Genomic DNA, 19338 nt, shown 5'->3' with positions numbered 1-19338 from the left:
AGCTCTGTATCCTGAGTTGTCCTCCCCAGGGTCTGGAGGTGATGCTTTAAGTTGGGATAAATTATTTGGAAAAGCTGGCAACTGCAGCTTTGTTTCCTAAAAGGTTCAGCTCATGCCTTCTGCCAAGTGTCTGGCTTGGGAGCTCTCCCCAGATGTAAGGGGAGTTGAGAAGGGATGTACTGAGAAGTAATGGACACTTACAACGTCCAGTGGCTTTGAGGGACACTGAATGCATTTGACATCCAGGGGGGTTGCTTTGCTGAATGGGAAATCTGCGGTGTGTATTGGAGAGAGCTGCAGTGAAAGAGCAAATGTAGTCACATCCTGAATTAAAGGAGCAGCACGCATAAAGCCTGGCGCACCAGACACTGGGTGTCCTTAGTTAGTTAAAGGCAGAGGGTAGGTATGTCTGTAGGCTTTGGCTTCACCTGAAGGTCAGGGTTTCGCTGGCTTTTTGTTGCCTTACATGATGTAATTGACTACTTTTCACAACGTTGGCCCCATCTTTCTCCAGACTGACCCTCTTTGCCTGGTCTGGACCAGTGCTTGATTGTCCAGCTCACCCTCAAATTGGGTTTCTGGAGGTGAGATGTTAGAGGTATGCAAAATAGTGATGTCCACACGGTGGACTGTGCTTTGAAGCCTTAGAGTCCGGTCGCTGCCAGGGAACTGCAGGACATGCTGTGGTCAAACCCCAGAGCTGTCAGTCAGCATTGTCCTCCTGCAGCAGGCTGGTTAGGAGTCACTTCAGAGGCTTCTGGTGCCCCCAAAGATTCCCCACCACAAGTTCTGTTGGAAAGTGCTGAAATGATCCAAACATCCGCTTGTGTCCTCGTGCCTGTGAATTGGACATGTGAGGAGAGGAAGGTCACCTCAGGGTGGAGGTGAGCTGCCAGTGCTGCGTTGTCTTTCCCATGTTGTTGGTCTGGTAGGGGGTCTTAAATTGAGAGAATTTTCCTGTAAAGTAACAGGAAAGCCCGTTTGGGAACCAGCTCTGGGATTTTTTTTGAGCTTGGAATTTGGCTTCTAAATTGGACCATGGCCGCTCTTGCTGGAGGAATGGATGGCTGAGGGACCTCAGTGAGACACAAGATGGGAGTCATTTGGGAGGCACTGATTTCCTTCCCCCTCCCCACTTTTCTCCACATATCAGCAGATTGGAGAGGTCAGTGCTTCCAGGACTTTGGTCTGTGATCTTGTCTTGGGCATTTGCCAAGAGACTTGATGGGCATGTGACTGAGCAGAGCTCTGTCTGCGCTTAGTGGGCAGTTCCGGTGCCCTGTTTGCCCTAGGAATATACTCAGCATTTTCTTTGGCTATGATTCCCTTGGGTAACGCTGCTATTTGGGGGGATGTGGGAGGGGCTGGGGGGATAAAGCATGCCTTCCTGTGTGTTGCTGCCGATAATTGCCTCTCCGGAACCCACTTCATACAGAGCTGCTGGAGCAGGAAGTGCTTTACAATGCTCCTCTTTCAGTGGCACGCCGAAAGGTCCCAGCCCTTTGCAGTTCCAGGAAACTCTTGTCCTTAAGAATGCTGAGTCCCATGCATATTCCCTTCCGGGAAAGAGCGTGCCTCTTGAACGGCCTTGGAGGCAAGAAAATGAGGCTCCCTGTGCCCTGGACTCCCTGGCTTTCACTTGCTGCAGCAGGCAGCCCAAGAGACCTCATTCACCAAAGCACAGCTGTGCTGAGGAGTCCCTTTCAGCAAAGCTGGTTTAACGTGATCGTGTGTCTCAACTGTGCTTGTCACCTCAGTCAGCCAGGAGTCTGAATTAGCAGCATCAGTCTCTGGCCACTGCTACTTGTGCTGGTGGGGAAATGCAAAAAGGGTGCACTATTTCGAGGTACTAGCTGGACAGTTTCACGCTTAATCCCACCTGAGTCAGAGAGGTGCCCTGCACCTTAAAAGCGGGCAGCCCTCACTCATAGCGCCCTCTGTTAGTTCACGTGGCGGAACTGGGGAGTGGCATGGTTTGGCACAAAAATGTAATGACAAAGCTTGATACTACAGTAAACTCTTTCATATCCGGTAGCCCCAGGACCTGGAGGTTGTTAGATACTCAAATATTCTGGATAATAGAAAGGTATACCTAGCAATGCATAACGCAAAAGAAAAACAAGATTAGGTATTAGGAAACAAAAATGCATGCAGAGTTCTTTATTTACCAACGACAGTAGCATTGTACACTGTGAACTTACCTGTATTTTCTTTATCGGTATTTACTTGCTCTCTACTGTAATTATGGAAATAATTAAAATTTATTTGTGGTTAAAATGCCGGTTATTTGACAATTCCGGATGATAGAATACCAAATACGAAAGAGAACAAGACGTCCCGTGGTGCCTTATAGACTAACAGATATTTTGGAGCATAAGCTTTTGTGGGCAAAGACTCAAAAGCTTTGCCCATGAAAGCTTATGCTCCAAAATATCTGTTAGTCTATAAGGTGCCACAGGACTTCTTGTTTTTCCCGAAGATACAGACTAACCCAGCTCCCTCTCTGATAAATATGAAGGAGTTTACTTTATTTTGCTTAGAAGCTAGCTGTCACCAGCAGCGCATTACATTATGGCTCTCTGGACTGGGTACTGTAAGCAGGTGGAGATTTCACTCAAAACTTGTGGGCTTCAGCCTTTTTAAGCACAAAATCACTTTTTGAATTTCAGGGTAATCCGGGATCTCCCTCAAACCCCAAAGCCATTACCCGGTCCCTTCTCCAAGGACACACTCTTGCACCACTTCTTCTCTGAGACCACACCCTGCTTACTCCATCCTCCCCTTCCACATTCTCGCTCACTTTCACTAGGCTGGGCGCAGGTGGGTGCAGGTTCTGGTCTTGGGCAGAGAGGTTCAAAGTGTGGGAAGGGCTCTGCACTGAGCCTAGGGCAGGGGATTGGGATGCAGAAGGGAGTTCAGGGTGCAGGCTCTGGGAGTGAGTTTGATGTGGGGTACAGTGGCACTAAGTGAGGCTCACCCCCACCGTGGCCCTTTGCCACTCCCAAAAAAGCCCAGCATGTCCAACAGCGCCTCTTGGGGGCTGGGGGGCGCTCAGCATGCTGACTCTCACTCCCATCCACATGCACCACCCCACAGCTGTCTTTGGCCACTGACAATCCAGGAACAGAGAGCTGGAGCCAATCTCCCAGTAGGGCTGCAGGTGATTGAGTCCAATTCCCAGAGACTCCATGCTGGTCATCATCAACAGCTGTGGGCTCAGCGCCCGTTAGTGTCTGAAGCCTCTCTTACTGTTTCTGTCCATCTTTCCCTGTCCAGTGCGGAGAAGCTTAGTTGGTGCAGAGCTGGTCTACAGAAATCTACTGTATCATGTACCCATTCTCTGTGGGTCTGCCTCTCCTATTCAAACCATCCATTATGCTGAATACCAGGGTCTTGATTTTTTCGTTTGTTGTTCATTCTGCAAATATGACCAAATAGCTGTAACTTGCATTGTATAACCTTCTGCAGTAGGTTCTCTTTTGGCTGTATCTTCCTATATAATTGCTCATTGGTGACTTTCTGCATCCATCCTATTCTCAGGATCTTTCTATAACAACTCCTCTCGAACACCAATATTCTTCTCTTCAAATCTTTCGTTATCACCCATGTCTCACATCTGTACAACATGCTGCTGAATACACACATTTTCAAGATGCTCAGCTTCATTCCTAAACTAATCACTTTGCTTTTCCAGATCTTATCCATTGCCTTCAAACCTTGCTCCTGCTTTTACTATTCTAGTCACTATTTCCTCCTTACAGACTAGATTGTACGTTAGGTTGTTCCCCAGATACGTGAACTTTTCTACATTCTCTAGTTCATCCCATCTACACTGATTTTTCTTCCAATTTCCTTATCTCCAAATACCATTGCTTTTGTTTTATCAATGTTCGTAATCAGTCTGTACTGCTACCCTTCCCCGTTTAGCACCTGCAACGTTTTCGCTAGCTTCTCCTCATCTTCCTCAATGATAATTATATGATCTGTGAACCTCAAGGTGTTAATCCTTACCCTGTGCACAGATATCCCTTCTACCTCTTCTTTGATCTTGTCCATCTCTCTCTAGATGCGTGATGAAGATACTTGGCGATATCAGATCTTTGTCTCATATCTCTACTGCTTCTAAATCAACTTCCCAACTCCCTGCACATTCTCACTGCTGCCTCCTCATTGTCATTGATATCCTTCAACAACTGTATCAGTCTGCTGTCCTATCTGTATGACTGCAACACCACTCAAGTCACTTTCTGATCTATACTGCCGAATGCCTTTTGAAAATCAACGAAGCAAGTGTAGATGTTATTTCGTTGAGCTTTCTCTGCTATCAGTCTTCGTGTCAATATCTGCTGTATGGTACTTCTGTCTTTCTTGAACCCCACTTGTTTGTCTGTTAGATGTTCTTCTGCCTGCAATCTTAGTCTCTCCATCAGCATCAGCAACTTGCCTAAATGTCTTGTTAGGGCAAGCGTTCTGTAGTTCTTGCACTCCAATGCACGTCCGTTCTTGTGTATTGTCACTAGCACAGATCTTATCCATTCCCTTCTTTCCATGCTCTATTACATAGTGTATTTCCTGAATCATATTTTCTCTACCATATTTAATCATCTGTCCCGTGATCTTATCATTTCCAGAGCTCTTGTTTGTTAGTCATTTCACTGCTTTTTCTACTGCCTCCTTCGAAATATCGGTCTCACTCTTGACGCTCAGCGGAGATATTTGTTTCAGTTCTTCGATTAGTCTGTCTGAGACACTCAGGTCCAACTGTGCTTCATATAGATTGGTGCAATATCTCGTCCAGTGCTACACAATCTTCTCCTTGTTCCTGAGCACCTCTTCATTCTCATCTTTGATCGCCATCTGCTTCGGCTGCCACTTCTTATTAATACTCCTAAACATTTTATACATCTCCCTGGTCTTACATTTGCTTTAATACCTCTCTATAGCTTCATCCTGCTCTTCTAAGCATTTCACCTTATCCTTTCTGGCTGCTTTCCTTACCTGATTGCATTTCACACTGTCGTGCCGTTCTGCATCCCTTCTCATCTTCAGTGCTCTCTTCTCTTCATCCAGCTTCAGTGTCTCCTGCGTAATGCACTTCTTATTGATCTTCTCTTCTGGAGCAGTCTGCTCAATTGCCTCCTCTATTGCTGTGCCTATCCCTTTGACTCTCTTATCTAGGTCTTTCTCTGAGGCCACATTCCTAATCTTCTCTTCGAGCGCTGCTCTGTATGCACTCCCTATTTCTTCCTTGCCTAACCTCGTCATGTCTCTTCTTTTCTTAAACTGTGTCTTACACTTTCTCTAGAGTTTCATATTGATGTTTGCGATCACTAGACTGCAGTCCGAGTTTGTATCTGCTCCTTGGAAAGTTCAGTACTGATGTTACCCATCTTCTTCTTATCAAGATCATATCTATCATGTTCTTGGACTTCCCATCATTCGATTGCCATGTCCGCTTCTTACAGTCCTTTTGTTGGAATGTCGTGTTGCCGATCACCATCTCATGCTCTGTAGCAAACACTAGTAGTTTCTTGCCTTGTTCATTTCTTTCTCCATATCCAAACCTTTCCAAGACTCTCTCCCAACCTTCATTATCTGTTCCGACCTTCGCTTTCCAATCTCTTTCGATGATCATCCCATCTATCTTCGGTATCTCCTCCAGTGTCTTTGTCAAGTCTTTGTAGAATGGCTCAATCTCTTCCTCTGTATTGTCCGACATTGGTGCGTGCATCTGAATGACCAAGATATTGAATGGTTTTGCTTCAAATCTCGCCACCATCATTCTTGCACTCACCGGTTTGTATCCTAACAATGCTCTTCTGCTAAGAAGGAATCTGACTCCTACTTCATACTTTGTTTTGTTCCCCGACCAAATCACTTTGCAACCACACATCGCTCTCAATGCCATCCAACACATCTCTGCCAGTCCAAGTATATCTCATCAGTATCTCTCCATCTCCTTCCAAAGCATCTCTAATTTTCCAGTCAGCCAGAGTGTTCAGACGTTCATGTTCCAATTGATAGTGTGTGTCTTAGTTATAGTTTTCTTTCGGTAGCCACCTTATCGACCCAACGCCAATCGCTCAATTGATGTCTCAGACCTTGTTTATGCAGGCACCGTCTGCGCCAGCATCTTTTATCATTGAGTTGTACTGGCATCAGATTTCATTTGCATTGTTGTTTCACAGTCAGCATATCATCACTCATCTGCCCCACGCTTCTCCTTCACCTGGGCTTGGGACTGGCAGGGAACCTCAGAGGCTTCATGGCAGAGTTTCCCTGGTGGTGCTCCCTCTAATTTTTTTTCCATCCACACACAGAATGAATTTTTGTTATGTAGTTTGTTATTGAAGTACTGTGCACCAGCAGTAGCAGCCAAAAACCTAGATATAATACTTACTCTCAAAAAAAATTACCATGAAGATAGTTGCTCCAGCTGTGACAACTTCAGCATTTTAGAGCTCACTATTCAAAGAATTAAATTTAAGCAGAAAAGAAATAAAAATGATGAAATGCACAGACCAGTCAAAAACCTAAAATAACCATTTGAAAGAAGTAACAACGAGACAAGTGTATGTTGGGCTAGGTGTGTGTGTGTGTGTGTGTGTCTGTGTGTGTGAGAGACAGACAGATGTGCATTGCCCTTTTGAATACGCTGAGTGAGTTTAGACATTGGGACATTTGCAAGCAAGCTCTCTCCATCCCAAGCCCTGTCATATCCCTCCCTCACCCTATGGAGACAAGATATAAGGGAGGGGAAGGGGGACACCCCTACATCAGCCCCGCCCCCAGCAGCATAGCAGTGAGGGAAGGGCAGTTGAAGTGCCTGCATACACTCGCCTCCTAGCCAAGCCAGTCAAGATCTGTCAGAGATTCCAGGATCTACCAGTAGATCTGGATGTGCTGGCTGGTGACCATTGCTCTAAGTGGCACATTTTCAGGTACTTGATGATTACATTTTGGTCTGAACTTTCTCAGTGAGAAGAAAATCTGTTCTGCATTATTTGAGTTAGGGCAGCAGCTCTCTACCTACACCCCCTGAGTCCTAGGGTCTGCTGTCTTGCCTTACAACTTCTTTCCCACCTTTTTGTCACTCTGTCCTCTACATTTAGAGCAGCTTCCCTCTTCCTGAGTGAAATTTGAAAGTTAGAGGGCACTGCGGGTTCTCCTCTCCCTTGGAAATCTGGCTATTCGCTTAGGTGCTGGTAGGGTTTTAGGAACCTCACTCTAGCTTGACAAGTGCCAACTAGTGCCACATGCAGCTCAGTCTGGAACAAATGTGCAGTGTAATGTTCACACGCTTCGATAAAGGCCCTTGTTTGCCTATTTGAATTAGCCCAACCCAAACCCTGGGCATGCTCTTCCCTCTCGCTTTGGGGGAACAGGGAGCGTGATCGACTCCTGCTGGCCCGTCTCTGATTTGATTGGATAGCCTTAGATTTAACACTCCAGTGGTCAGACGTAAACATCCTTCCTTCGTGGGGCTGGTTTTATTTTCTTCATTTACTGTGGTGCTTTCATAAAGGAGTAAGCGAAAAGAAGAAATGCAAACTGATTGTGATGTTTAACAGTCAGGTTGAAAGTTCCCAGGCACTGAAGTCCAGCTTCCTGCATTGCCGGTGCCAGCACATGAAGTCTTCTGATGCTAAACACAAAGCTTCAGAGCCTGCTCCTTGTGTTGGATGCAGGCAGGGAGCTGTATAGGCTGGTTCCTGTGTGCACCGTGCACCAGTGCAGGAGACGCCTGTCCTGAGCTTCGTGTTGCATCCCTTCCACTATGTGGTGCATGACCAGTAGTTCTCACATTTAATTGTGTATATATATATATATATTTTTTTTTTTTTTTTTTACAAATGCAAGTTTGATATGTAGAAAGGGCAGAGTGGTGTTTTAAAGGTTTCACTAGGCTCCAGCTGCTATCCTGCATGCTTTTGCCTCAGGACCTAAACTGACTGCAAAATGAACAGGCTAGAAGGAAATTTCCCCTGTAGCCAGGTTATGCCGCAAGCGTCAACTGCAGAATTTATTTTAGCTTCCTCAAAAGCATCTGGTGCTTCTAGCCAACATCGCAATCTGGGTACTGAGCTGGGGAGCCCCCTGGTGTAATCCAGTTCGGTGGTCCCTATGCTATCTAGTTCCCTCCCATCACCCGTCCACTGGACTGCTCCGAAGGGAGCTCAGTGTAGCTTCAGCATGTGAACACTCAGCCACTCTGAAAGATGCTTGTCAAGGTTGTTCCCCACCCTTGCACTTCGCGTGCAGGAGGTGGGGGTGCACAAGAGACTTTAAAATACCTTGCCACAAAAGAAGTGTGTTACGAGTTCCCCATCGTCACAGATTTCCTGGCCTTGGATTATCGTCACTGCCACCAATCGAATGAAAAAACCCCTTTGGAAACCCAAGGAGGTGCATTTGGGAATTCCTTCCTGTGAGGTACTGTGAAGCTCTTTTAACCCTCACTCTGGGGAGAGCTTGAAAACTAATTTCTCTTAGGGGTTTGGCTTTGCTAGCTTAGTCCCCTGCACACACAACTTCCTGCCTTCTAGGACACAGAAATCAGATCATGGTCTTAAAAGGATGATTTTTATTTAAAACAACACAATACACTATTTGGTAGCTAGGAGTTTATGGAGCACCTAAAAAAAATAAAATTTAAAACCACCAAATTGCTTCCCTGGGATTCACTTTGAAAGCTACAATGTAAAGGCGCAGTTAACCTGCTCAGCACCGAGAAGTCCGACAAACCCACAAATAACCCGATCACGTCTGACTAAACAGTCCCTGTTCTGCTCACAAATCTATTTGAAGATTTAGACTTTGGCTAGCCATGGATGTCGCTGGATTCTCTACACCTGGCTCAATTCGTGTCCTTCCAGGCTTTGCTCTGGTGACACAACAGGAAGAGGAAGGTCACTGCTTCCTGTTCAAGAGCCCACACTCAGCTGCCATTGGCTCTCCAGCCCTCCTGCCAATTCACTTCCTGTTTCCTTAGCATTCTTGGGGACTTTCTAGGGCCCACTGTCTACGGTTTCAACCCCTTCAGGCAAGATGGTTTGAGTTAGGTCCCATGTTCCCTGTAAGCTGAGCACTGGGGCGGCCATTCACCATTCAGGTGCCTCCCAGCCGATCAGCAGAGCTCCCACAACCACCTGTTAGAGAGCACCAGGTGTTTCTATTGGCGGTGCAGATCCACATATGCCTTGGTGCACATATAATTACACTTATTCTACCCATGGATGGAAAAACATAGAGAACACTGGTTGGGTCTCAAGAGTTATCTACTGTGAAAAGATTGTAGTTAACTGGATGGTGGGAATGTCCAGAAAAAGGTATTACCCCACCTTCCCATTTGTCCCAATGCTCCAGGGAGGATTGGGTGGCTAGGCTATGGAGCCCATGAGGGGAGGCAGAAGGGAACAGTGACAACATGGTAGAGGTCAGACATCTCTAGAGCTGGGCAGCCTCTGAAAGATGAGTGGCTGGCCAGGCCCCCAACATGCTGCAGCTTTAAAGGCACCCTAATAAGTCTGACAATGAATTGCACAGGGGGAATTGGGTGATGTTCTATGGGAGGTCAGATGAGCTGATCTAAAGGTCCCTTTCAGTCTTAAAATATAGTTCTCTATTAATCTGTACAACCTTAAAAATCCTAAGCATCCTTTCTGCCAGGTAGGCTTGATTTTCCTTCCTCGATGAGAAGTCCTGATGAGCCATAGTTCCTCTACGCGTGCCTTGCGTGAAACATGAGGGAAAGAACTGTGTGTGGGGTGGGAGGAGGAAGGGTTGGGGGGAGGGTTTCAACCTTAAAAGGAACTTCTCTGCAGTGGGTTTGACTGAAAAGTGCTTCTCAGTCTCGACTGGAGCTTTTGCTACCTGTGACTACAAGACCGTTGCAAGGGATAAAGAGATGCTTGCTGTGGGCAACACTTGGCCCCGCTTTGCTTGTGCAGAAGGGTCTGTATGTTTTGTGTAAATGCAAAAGCCCTCGGTGCACTCTCCTCACTACTCCGGAGAGCAGTAGCTTCTGCTACCATCTCTCTGATGTCGTTTTCTGTGTGAGGATAATGGGTATTGTCCTGAGACAGAAGATTTTAGTACCATTCTGACTGTAAGTATATCAGGCAGTAGGAGGGAATTAGTCCCACCACTTTAAGTGGTTTAAGTTGGTAATTATTTCCCGAGTGTGCTGAGCCAGCCTGTTTCTCCCATTAATGTATGGAGAACCTCTTCAGCTATGTTTCTCTGGCACTCTGCAATTTAAAAGAGCCGTCCGAGGCTGCACACCAGTGGCACCAATTTAACTAAGTGGGTTTCTAAATTGGTTTAGTTAAATCAGTGCAAGTCCCTGCATGGAGATTGTGAACCAGTTTGAGTAGCTTTGAAACTAATTCAAACCGCAATTGATTTAATTAAACCCAGTGCACTTTTGCCACATGGACAGTGCACCAACCTCACAGTGTCCTGAGAGATTGTTCAGGGTCCTGGAATGGGCACAGGGAGGGGAAATGGCCTGTGTGTGGCTGCACTGTTAATCAGGGGGTGAAGAGCCAGGCGTTGTCCTGGCCTGGGGACTCTGCACTCCCCAGTCCTGTGTGGGAGGAGGATATAGTGCAGCTGTTGTTTGAGGGGCAAGCACCACGGCAGCTCTCCTTGTACGTAGCTCTGGGAGCACTGGAGCCTGCCCTACCCTGTGCTGTCCCCAGCGTGCTGTGGAGCAGATTCAGCCATCATGAACAGGGCTAACAGCGTGGTGAGGCACTCGCACTTCAGACAGCCGCTGGCTTGGAGACCACGTGAAGCAGAGTGCGGTCGGGGCCATTGAAGTGGGGCTGTCCTCTGGACCGGAGTGGTGTGTGTCAGGGGAAAGCTGAGTCCTGGATGCACCTGCTCCACTCCCTTTTGTACCTTGAGAGGGATGCAGACATCCAGTCCATCCTGCCCCTGTGACACAGCGTTAGGACGTGCCACGCCCCTGTGGGTGCACCCACCCAGCACGAGCCGGGTCCCGTTAGCGGGCAGGGGTGGGCAGGCCCAAGCAGTGTTGGAAGCCAGTGATGTGCAGGGGTGGCATTTCTTCTGGCAGCTGTGGCTGTGAGGAGGGCAGGGCTGGAGCCCAGACACACCTTCAGCGCACACAAGGTGCCACCCCTGCTGCTTTAAACCCCACCTGTAGAGCGCATTTTCTCAGGCACACCACTCCTGGCAGGCTCGGGCTGGGTACGTGGCAAACTGAGACCTTAGCTTTGCTGCCAAACTCTGCTGGGCTGCTGGTCACTGCAGCCACCTGCCTTGCCCGGGGGTGGGGGGGTGTGCGGGGAGCTCCCTGGGGTAGGTGTTTATTACATCAGTACAGCTTCTAGCACAGTGGGGTTCTGGTCCTCGGCTGGGGTTACCAAGCACTACCATAATACAGGTGCTGAGGGGCAGGTGGACAGGTGTGGCAGTCATATCGGATCACAGCTGTATCGCCTCAGAGGGACCCTGCTGGTCCTTGGGGCAGCTCTGCAGCCTAATGGCCATTCCTCTGGCTGTGCCCCCGGCCAGTCAGCAAGGCCTTGGTGCCACAGCTAGAGGATAAGGCAGTGGTACTGATTGGCTGGGACTCGGAGTCCTCCCAGAGCCGAGTCAAAATTTTCTTGGGATCTGGAAGGAAGCAGCAGCGGATCACGGACTACTTCAGACCCCTGGGCAAGTGCCAAAGGGGGAAAGCAGGAGAGATGGGAACATGTCAAGGGTCAGGAGATTGCCCCAGGCACCGGGTGAGCAGAGTGTGGAGGAGGGGACTTTGCTCAGTGGTTTGGGGTTTTGTCTGCATCCCTGTGCAGGCTTGCATAGAATCAGAGAGACAATAGTGCCCTTGGCTCTGACTTGCCCCTCTCAGGAAAGGTCAACGTGGTGGTTCCTGTCCTGCCTTGTTTCCCAGCGAAGGGTGACAATCCAGGGCCTGGAGCTGGGTTTGCTCCTTTTTCCCTGTCCTGGGCTCTGTTACTCCTCCCCTTTCACCTGCCACCCAGTATTCCTTTTGCCTTTTCAAGGCTACATTGGCAGCGCTAAAGAACTGTCCCATCTCTCATGTGCCGTGGGATCCAAGGCTGGTTCCCTTGTGTGCTCTGCCTGGAACGGTATTGCACCCTTGGCCTCTGCATTTCACACCAACAGCATGGGGACTCCCAGCCCCACCTTGGGCCAGATTCTGCTGGCTCCAGGGCCATTGTCCAAAGGCAAGGAAATGGGTCTGACTTTTGTCTTTGTTTTCCTTTGCCTTGTCCTCGACACAGAGGGGCAGGTGCGTGGGGGCATTCTTCTTTGTGGTCACTGCTTAATTGACTTGTTATTGTGCTGGGTAAACGAATCCTGGCGTCAGCTGAGTATGGTAGCTTCCAGAAGAGCATTTGGGAATCAGCAGAGCCCAGCTGGTATGGGAGAGCTGCCTTGTCCAGAGACAGGCGCCTGGATCGATACCAGCTATCAACAGGTGCAGGAAGCAAAGGGAGCTGTGTGCAGGGCGGTGGGTGGATTTGAATCAGCCTGTGACCCAGACTACCCCCTTTTGTGTTTTTCAGACTGTCAGCATCAATAAGGCCATTAACACGCAGGAAGTGGCTGTCAAGGAGAAACACGCCAGAAATATCCTTTTCAGAGCTGACAGCAGGACAAGCAAGTTTGAGAGTCGGCTGGAGATTGGATGGAAGGAGCCTGAGGCCAGGTGGAGATGCTGCTGTGGAAGGGGGCATAGACCAGGCATCACAGCAAAAGTCCCTCAGGGATTGGCTGCGACAAAGATGTCACAGAGATTCCCCTCCGCTGAATGGAGTGGGGGAAAAAGCCAAAGCCCCCCTGGGATCCCCTTTGCACTGCAAGAGGATGGATGGAGGGACTCGCTCGAGTGGGCCAGGAAGGGCAGTGGGGAGCAATTCAGGTACAGTGCTACCCATTCACTCACCGGTGCTGCAGCCCTGCTATTTGAGCAGGCCTCTGCCGAGTGGCTGCTTGGGGTTGTGGCTGCACCTGTTGCTCCCACCTCTGCACCCCCTGGAGCTGCCCCAGGAGCAGCAGTGGTGGGATATGTTAGCATGGAAAGGCCTAGCCAGGCAGCGGAGTTGTCGCTGCAGGAAGTGGGAGAGTTGTCATTCCTCGCTTGCTCCCTCCACCGTGACAAGCTTTAGCACTGTTATACAGACCAGGTGTGCTTGAGCCTGGACATCCCAAAGGTCTGAATGGTTACATTCCTGCTGAAGAAGAGTGTGTATTTTGGCAGCTCTGCAGCTGGCAGGAAGCCAACAAGTGCAGCCTCCAAATCATTGCACTGTAGGGAGAACGGGGCAGCGTTTTGCTTTTTGGAAGCCATGGACTGTTAGTCTGCATCACCCAGCTCCAGGGCCAGGCCAGAGACAGGAGAGAGTTCAGCCTAAAGGCTGTGGGGACTGGTGGGTTCTGGGGCCTTTAGTTGAAGTAAAGCTGAGATGTGTTCGGGGGGAGTCATTCCTGGCAGTGCTGGGGCTAGGGAGCTTGCTCTAGGGTGATGTTTCCTATAACGAGAGAGCCCAGGGCCTCACACCAGCCTGGACAGAGGGACAGACCTGAAGAGACTAATTTTCCTGGGTGCCCAAGGGGCTCAGTCCCAGTGTATGTGAGGGAGGATTGTCCTGAGAGGGTCCCAGGAGGAGGGAAGGTGTGGTGCTGGAAAGCGGGAAAGGTAGATGCACTGGAGGGTAGAGGTAGGGTCCAGAGAGACCTAAAGAATGAGGAGGATTTGGGCCAAGACGAATCTGATGAGGTTTAACAAGGACAAGTGCAGAGTTCTGCACTTACGTCATCAGAACCCCAGACGCTGCGACAGCCTGGGGACCGACTGACTAAGCAGCAGTTCTGCAGAAAAGGACCTGGGCACTACTGTTCATGAGGAGCTGGACGTGAGTCAACAATGTGCCCTTGTAGCCAAGAAGGCTAAAGGCAGATTGGGCTGCATGAGTAGGAGCACTGCCAGCAGAGCTAGGGAAGTGATTATTCACGTATGACGATGGTGGGGCCACATCTGGAATATTGTATCCAGTTCTGGGCACTCTGTTACAAAAAGGATGTGGATGCATTGGAGAGGGTCCAGTAACAGAAGTAATTAGGGGACTTAGGAGGAGAGGCTGAGGGATTTGGGCTTATTTAGTCTACAGAAGAGAAGAGTGAGAGGGAATTTGATGACAGCCTTCAACTGCCTGAAGGGGATCTCTAAAGAGGGTGGAGAGAGGTTGTTCTCAGTGGTGACAGATGGCAGAACAAGGAGCAATGGTCTCAAGTTACAGAGGGAGAGATCTAGGGTGGATATTAGGAAAAACTATTTCACCAGGAGAGTGGTGAAGCACTGGAATGGGAAAGAGTAGAATGGCCCGACCCTTAGAAGTTGGTTGCTGCCTGGTTGAGGCTTGAGCGCTGGACTGTAGCTTGGCTATCTGATGTCTGGGGAGCTCGGCTGGCAGGCTGGTGGGAGCTACGCTCATTCCACCTGCTTGCAGAAAAGCTCCAGCATCTTAAAGGAGCAGGCACTGGATTTATTGATTAGAGGAATGTCTGGTATGGGGCTGTTCCCAGGTGGTGTTTTGCAGGGGCTGATGCAGGCTCGTCTGTTTTTTCATCTCAAGCCTGTTTTAAAAGGGAAAGCTGCTGGTGCCGGGGTATCCTGGGCCCTGGAGATAAAGCTCCACTGCAGTCCTTTTGTCTGTTAGCTACTTGATGCAGCAGGCTGCCTGACGCTGCCGATCTCCTTTCTGCATTCCCAGTTTGTAGCAAGACTTAGCCTGGCCATTCTGCTTTGTAGGAAGTGCTCGGTAGAGAACAGCCACTGGCCTCATGACAGGACCTGTAGGTAGAGCTCTCAAGAGTACTGGATTTTGCAGAGCATTCTGCATTTCCATTTCATGAGGATATTTGGTGCACTGCCCCATTGAGGTGGGCAATGAGAAGCAAGTTCACCTCCCCTGTGAAGCAATAATTGAGGGAGAGTGTAGAAGGCTGGAGTTCAGGTGAGTTCAAGGCAGAACCCTTATTATTGACCTAGCCCGTAGCCCCTGAACTTAGGAGGCAGGCAAGTATCAGCTCCTCCCCTCTGGATTAAGAAACTGCACAGGGTCACGTGAGGCAGAGTGGTGTAGAATTTCCATCTAACAATTAAAATCTAAAGATCTAGCACAAGTGTCTCTCATGCAGCCAGACTGCCATTTAGATGGGCTGGGCCAAACCTGTGTTCTTGGCTGTCCTCTCTGCAGCTGCCTTTCTGTCCATTAGGCCAAATTCTCCTCCCAGAGCCAGGACTTGAACTCAGTAATCTCTCTCCCTCACACACACCCTGTTCTTTTGCTCTAGCAAACACTGGAGTTAACCCTGTTACAGTTGGTCATCTGCCTGTAATGGCTGCTCCATGTAGACAGGGGCAGCTGCTGCCAGCCCACAGCAGTGTGGGGCAGGGACCTGAAGGCCCAGGCCACAAACCCTGCTGATGAGGGGCAAAATGTGCAGAGCAGAGGTGGGTGTGGTAGAAGGGTTTGGGACAGTTCTGGTGAGAGCAGGGTAAGAAAGCAGCCAGGAGAGATGAAGAGCAGCCATTGGTTCTGGAGGCTCTGCTAGCTGGCTTTGGTTGGGAATCCTGTTGTAGGCTGGTGCCCTGAAAGGATCCTGCTTCCTCTCCTCACCACAGCAGGCCCTGTGCACGTCAGGTGCCTAGTGCCTTTTCCTGATGAATACTGGTTGTCTCATTGCATGGGTAGAAGTCTCTCAACAGGGCGAGAGCTCTTGGTTGCTCTCTAACCCTTCGCACAGTCTGTGGGATCCAGAATGGAATGTGGAAGCTTCTTGGAGGTAGTCAGCAAGCCTCATGGTCTCTGAGCTGTTGTTCTGTGGGTGTTCATCTCACTTCTGCGCACTCTGAGCTCAGGGGTTGTGACTTTTCCTTAGCCTGCCTCTCACCATGCATCCTGGGAACCCACCACGAGAAAGGAGCCCAGACCTTTTGGTCCGTCGTGAACCGGCTGCCCCTCTCCAGCAATGCCGTGCTGTGTTGGAAGTTCTGCCACGTGTTCCACAAACTCCTCCGTGATGGACACTCAAACGTATGTGCCAGCTTATGTCTCTAGTAGTGGGTGGTACAGGAGGGGAATATTGTGATGGCTTCAAGTCCTTTCGGTCCCTTCCGGGCCAGCAATAAGGTGACCTGAGGGGCCACCTAAGTGTTGCCAACTGTTGTGACTTATGGATTTCAGGATATGTTAGTGTTTTTCCTTAGGGCCCCAGCTCCTGGAGTCCTGTGATTAAATGAGAATCTCAGCTTGCATTTAAAAAACACCAGTTCCAGTGGGGGGAAAAAAAAACAAAAACAAATCTTAAAGGTTCCAAAGCTTGGAAAGTCCAGAAAAGCACCAGTCATTTAATACTTTTAAAAAATCTGATTTTTCAGCTGTTCTCATGATTTGTGCACTCCTGGAGTTGGTAAGGCTGCCCTTGTCACTGGAAAGTACAGGGCGCAAGGTAGTGAACCGAGTGGGAATATGTCTACATTTATTGCCTTCATTCCCTCACCCTCTCTTTTTCTAGCCCGCCCTACATCATACTCATTTCAGACCCTTCCTTAAGAAGTCTGAGCCCCAGAATGCCGACCCTGATTTGCCATGGCCCCTGTGCGCTCCTCTGTGCTGTCAGGCCCAGCTCTGCATCAGACCAGTAGCCAGACGGCAGTAGAAAGAATTAAAGCTTCTGAAAGCTGAGCCCTGAGAAGGGAGCAGGTATTAGCCCCAGGCCTACTCATGCATCCCTCACCATTCCCTGCAAATCAGGCAGCTCTCTGCTCACCTGGGACACCACTGCCTCAGCCACATGGATTTCAAATAAGCCATGCCATGTCTCCCTCTCTCTTCCGTTAGAGATCCTCAAGCCAGTTACAGGGACAGGTTAAGGCCTGCGTGAGGCGGTTATGTTGGAATGGTCCTTGCCAGAGTACAGATGGGAGATACAGAAAGACTGTGGTTTGCCCATGATGATACAACCAATCTGACACAGCTGGGAACAGAACCCAGGAATTCTGAGCCTTGTTTCATGCTCTAATCTAGATCAAACATGGCCCACTGGTGCTGGGACTCAGAAGCCTGTGAATGTGGCTGATTCTCTTGCAGCTTCTGTGCCCTTCTTTGCTCTTCAAAAACATCACCTTGATATTCTTTTCCCCCTTCCAGGTCCTGAAAGACTCTGTGAGGTATAAAAACGAGCTGAGCGACATGAGCAGGATGTGGGTGAGTGGCTGGCTTGCCATGGGAGAGTTTCCCACTGGACCCCAACTGGTGCACATGCTGGGCTGCACCTCTTAAAGGAAGAACAGTCCTTGGTGATGGTTTGCTGGTACTTTGCCCGTGGAGCAATGGGCAGAGTTTGACTGGAGCAGGGCAGTTGGCTTCCTTCCTCCTTACCCTGCCCTATGACTACCCAGAGCATGCCTCTCCATGGGCTGCAAGCGGTGAGAGCCTGTCTCAACAGAGAAATGCTTTCAAACTGCAGCTGGCTCCCCATTGTCAGTGTGATTGGCATCTCCCCCAAGAGAGACCAGGCTCTGGGTTGTTATGCTCTTGGTGGCATGTCTCTAGGGCACAGAGTAAAAATCAGTCAGATTTAAAGTCCTGGATGTTTGGGAAACCTAGCTCTGCTTGATTTTTCTACCATCTTGTCTTCTCGTAGCTCCAGAACATCTTGCCCTAGAAGTGCCAGCCCTCTCTGTCCGGGGTGGCCTTGCAGAGGGGAGGAATTCAGCCTGTGTCCTGTAACTTGGTAGGCTGGGGGATCCCCTGGTCTCATAGCTGAAGCATGCGGGTAGGGCCAGATCCAGCCTCAGATGTGCATGAAGGGCTCCCAGTTGATTTCCATGGCAGAATTTTGCATTCAGCAGGAATGGTTAAAGTTAATAAAAGTCCAGGCTAATTAAACCCCCTCCCCTGTACCAAGGTGGTGTTTAAACCCAGCTCTGGAGAAGCAGAAAACTTAAAATTGCAACACTGGTATCAAAGCCAGCTGGTCTGGGTAGGGACTCACCCAGTCCAGCAGCTAACTTAGCTGAGTGTCCCAGTTACTGGCTGAATAATGCTTCATCCAGGGCAGGGGGCTGCCAGTTAGTCACTGACTGCATGCATCTTCTACACACCTTACCGTGACCCTCCTAGAGGGTGGCTGAGCCTGTTCACACACTTTTTTTTTAAACATCAGATCGTTCTTCAGGGTTATGTTAGTAGAGGTCAGATCTTGGGAGCTAGTTCTTCTGAGCCTTATCATGCCATAGATCAGGGACATGGACAAAGGTGGCAATGGCACACATGCCAAGATGCCTCCTTGTATGTGGGTAATGTTTTCCTAGAGTCTGGGAGGGCATCCTGAGTCTGTGATGCATGGCCAGGCGCATGCCATACGTTGTAAAGATTCATTCCCTAGTTTTTGTGAAGGCTTTTTCCCTTTCCCAGTGGTCTTTATGAATCTGCTGATAATCACTCTCTAGCAGGCAAAGATGGACGTGGTATAAATGCCAACACCACTACTGGCTTGGTATGGCAGCAGTTGTGTTGCCTGCAGTGACCTGGCTAGTTGGATAAATGCCTTTATGGGTCCAATACTGGAGGAGCTGCACCTCTGTTCGGTGGGCGGCCAGCAGAGCTCAGAAGCTGGGAGCATAAGAACAACCACACTAGGTCAGACCAAAGGTCCATCGAGCCCAGTATCCTGTCTTCTGACAGTGGCCAATGCCAGATGCCCCAGAGGGAGTGAACAGAACAGGCAGTCACTGTGTGATCCCTCTCCTGTCATCCATTTCCAGCCTCTGACAAACAGACTCTACCTTCCTACCTATCCTCTCTAATAGGTACCGATGGAGCTAACCTCCATGAATTTATCTAATTCTATACTGAAGCTGTTTAAGTCCTGGTCTTAATGGCGTCCTCTTGCAAGGAGTTCCACAGGTGGACTGTGCACTGCATGACGAAAATTTTCCTGTTGTTTCTTTTAAATCTGCTACCCATTAATTTCATTTGGTGACCCCTAGTTCTTATTTTATAGGAACAAGTAAATATCGTTTTTCTTATTCACTTTCTCCATACCTGTCATAATTTATACTCCTCTATCATACTCCCCCCAGAGTCCTCTTGTCTAAGATGAAAAGTCCCACCAGTCTTTTGAATCTCTCTTCATACAGCACCCATTCCAGACCCCGAATAATTTTTGTTGTCTTTTTCTGAACCTTTTCCAATGCCAAGACATCTTTTCTGAGATGAGGTGACACATCTGCACACATTATTCATGAGGTGGAGGTACCATGAATTTATG

At 49.1% G+C, this 19338-nt stretch overlaps 1 protein-coding gene across 2 annotated transcripts in view; it reads left to right on the top strand.

Moving 5' to 3' along the window:
* Positions 1-19338, top strand: part of HIP1 (huntingtin interacting protein 1) — a 135522-nt gene that overhangs the window by 66767 nt on the left and 49417 nt on the right. For both annotated transcript variants that reach the window (XM_075013446.1, XM_075013447.1), the window contains exons 2-4: positions 12564-12627; positions 15955-16097; positions 17214-17270. In XM_075013446.1, the coding sequence (XP_074869547.1) occupies positions 12564-12627; positions 15955-16097; positions 17214-17270 (264 nt within the window). The remainder of the gene's footprint in view (positions 1-12563; positions 12628-15954; positions 16098-17213; positions 17271-19338) is intronic.

The sequence above is a fragment of the Carettochelys insculpta genome, chromosome 19, assembly GCF_033958435.1.
Source record: "Carettochelys insculpta isolate YL-2023 chromosome 19, ASM3395843v1, whole genome shotgun sequence".
NCBI classification, from domain to species: Eukaryota; Metazoa; Chordata; order Testudines; family Carettochelyidae; genus Carettochelys; species Carettochelys insculpta.
This window is presented reverse-complemented; position numbering and strand designations above follow the sequence as displayed.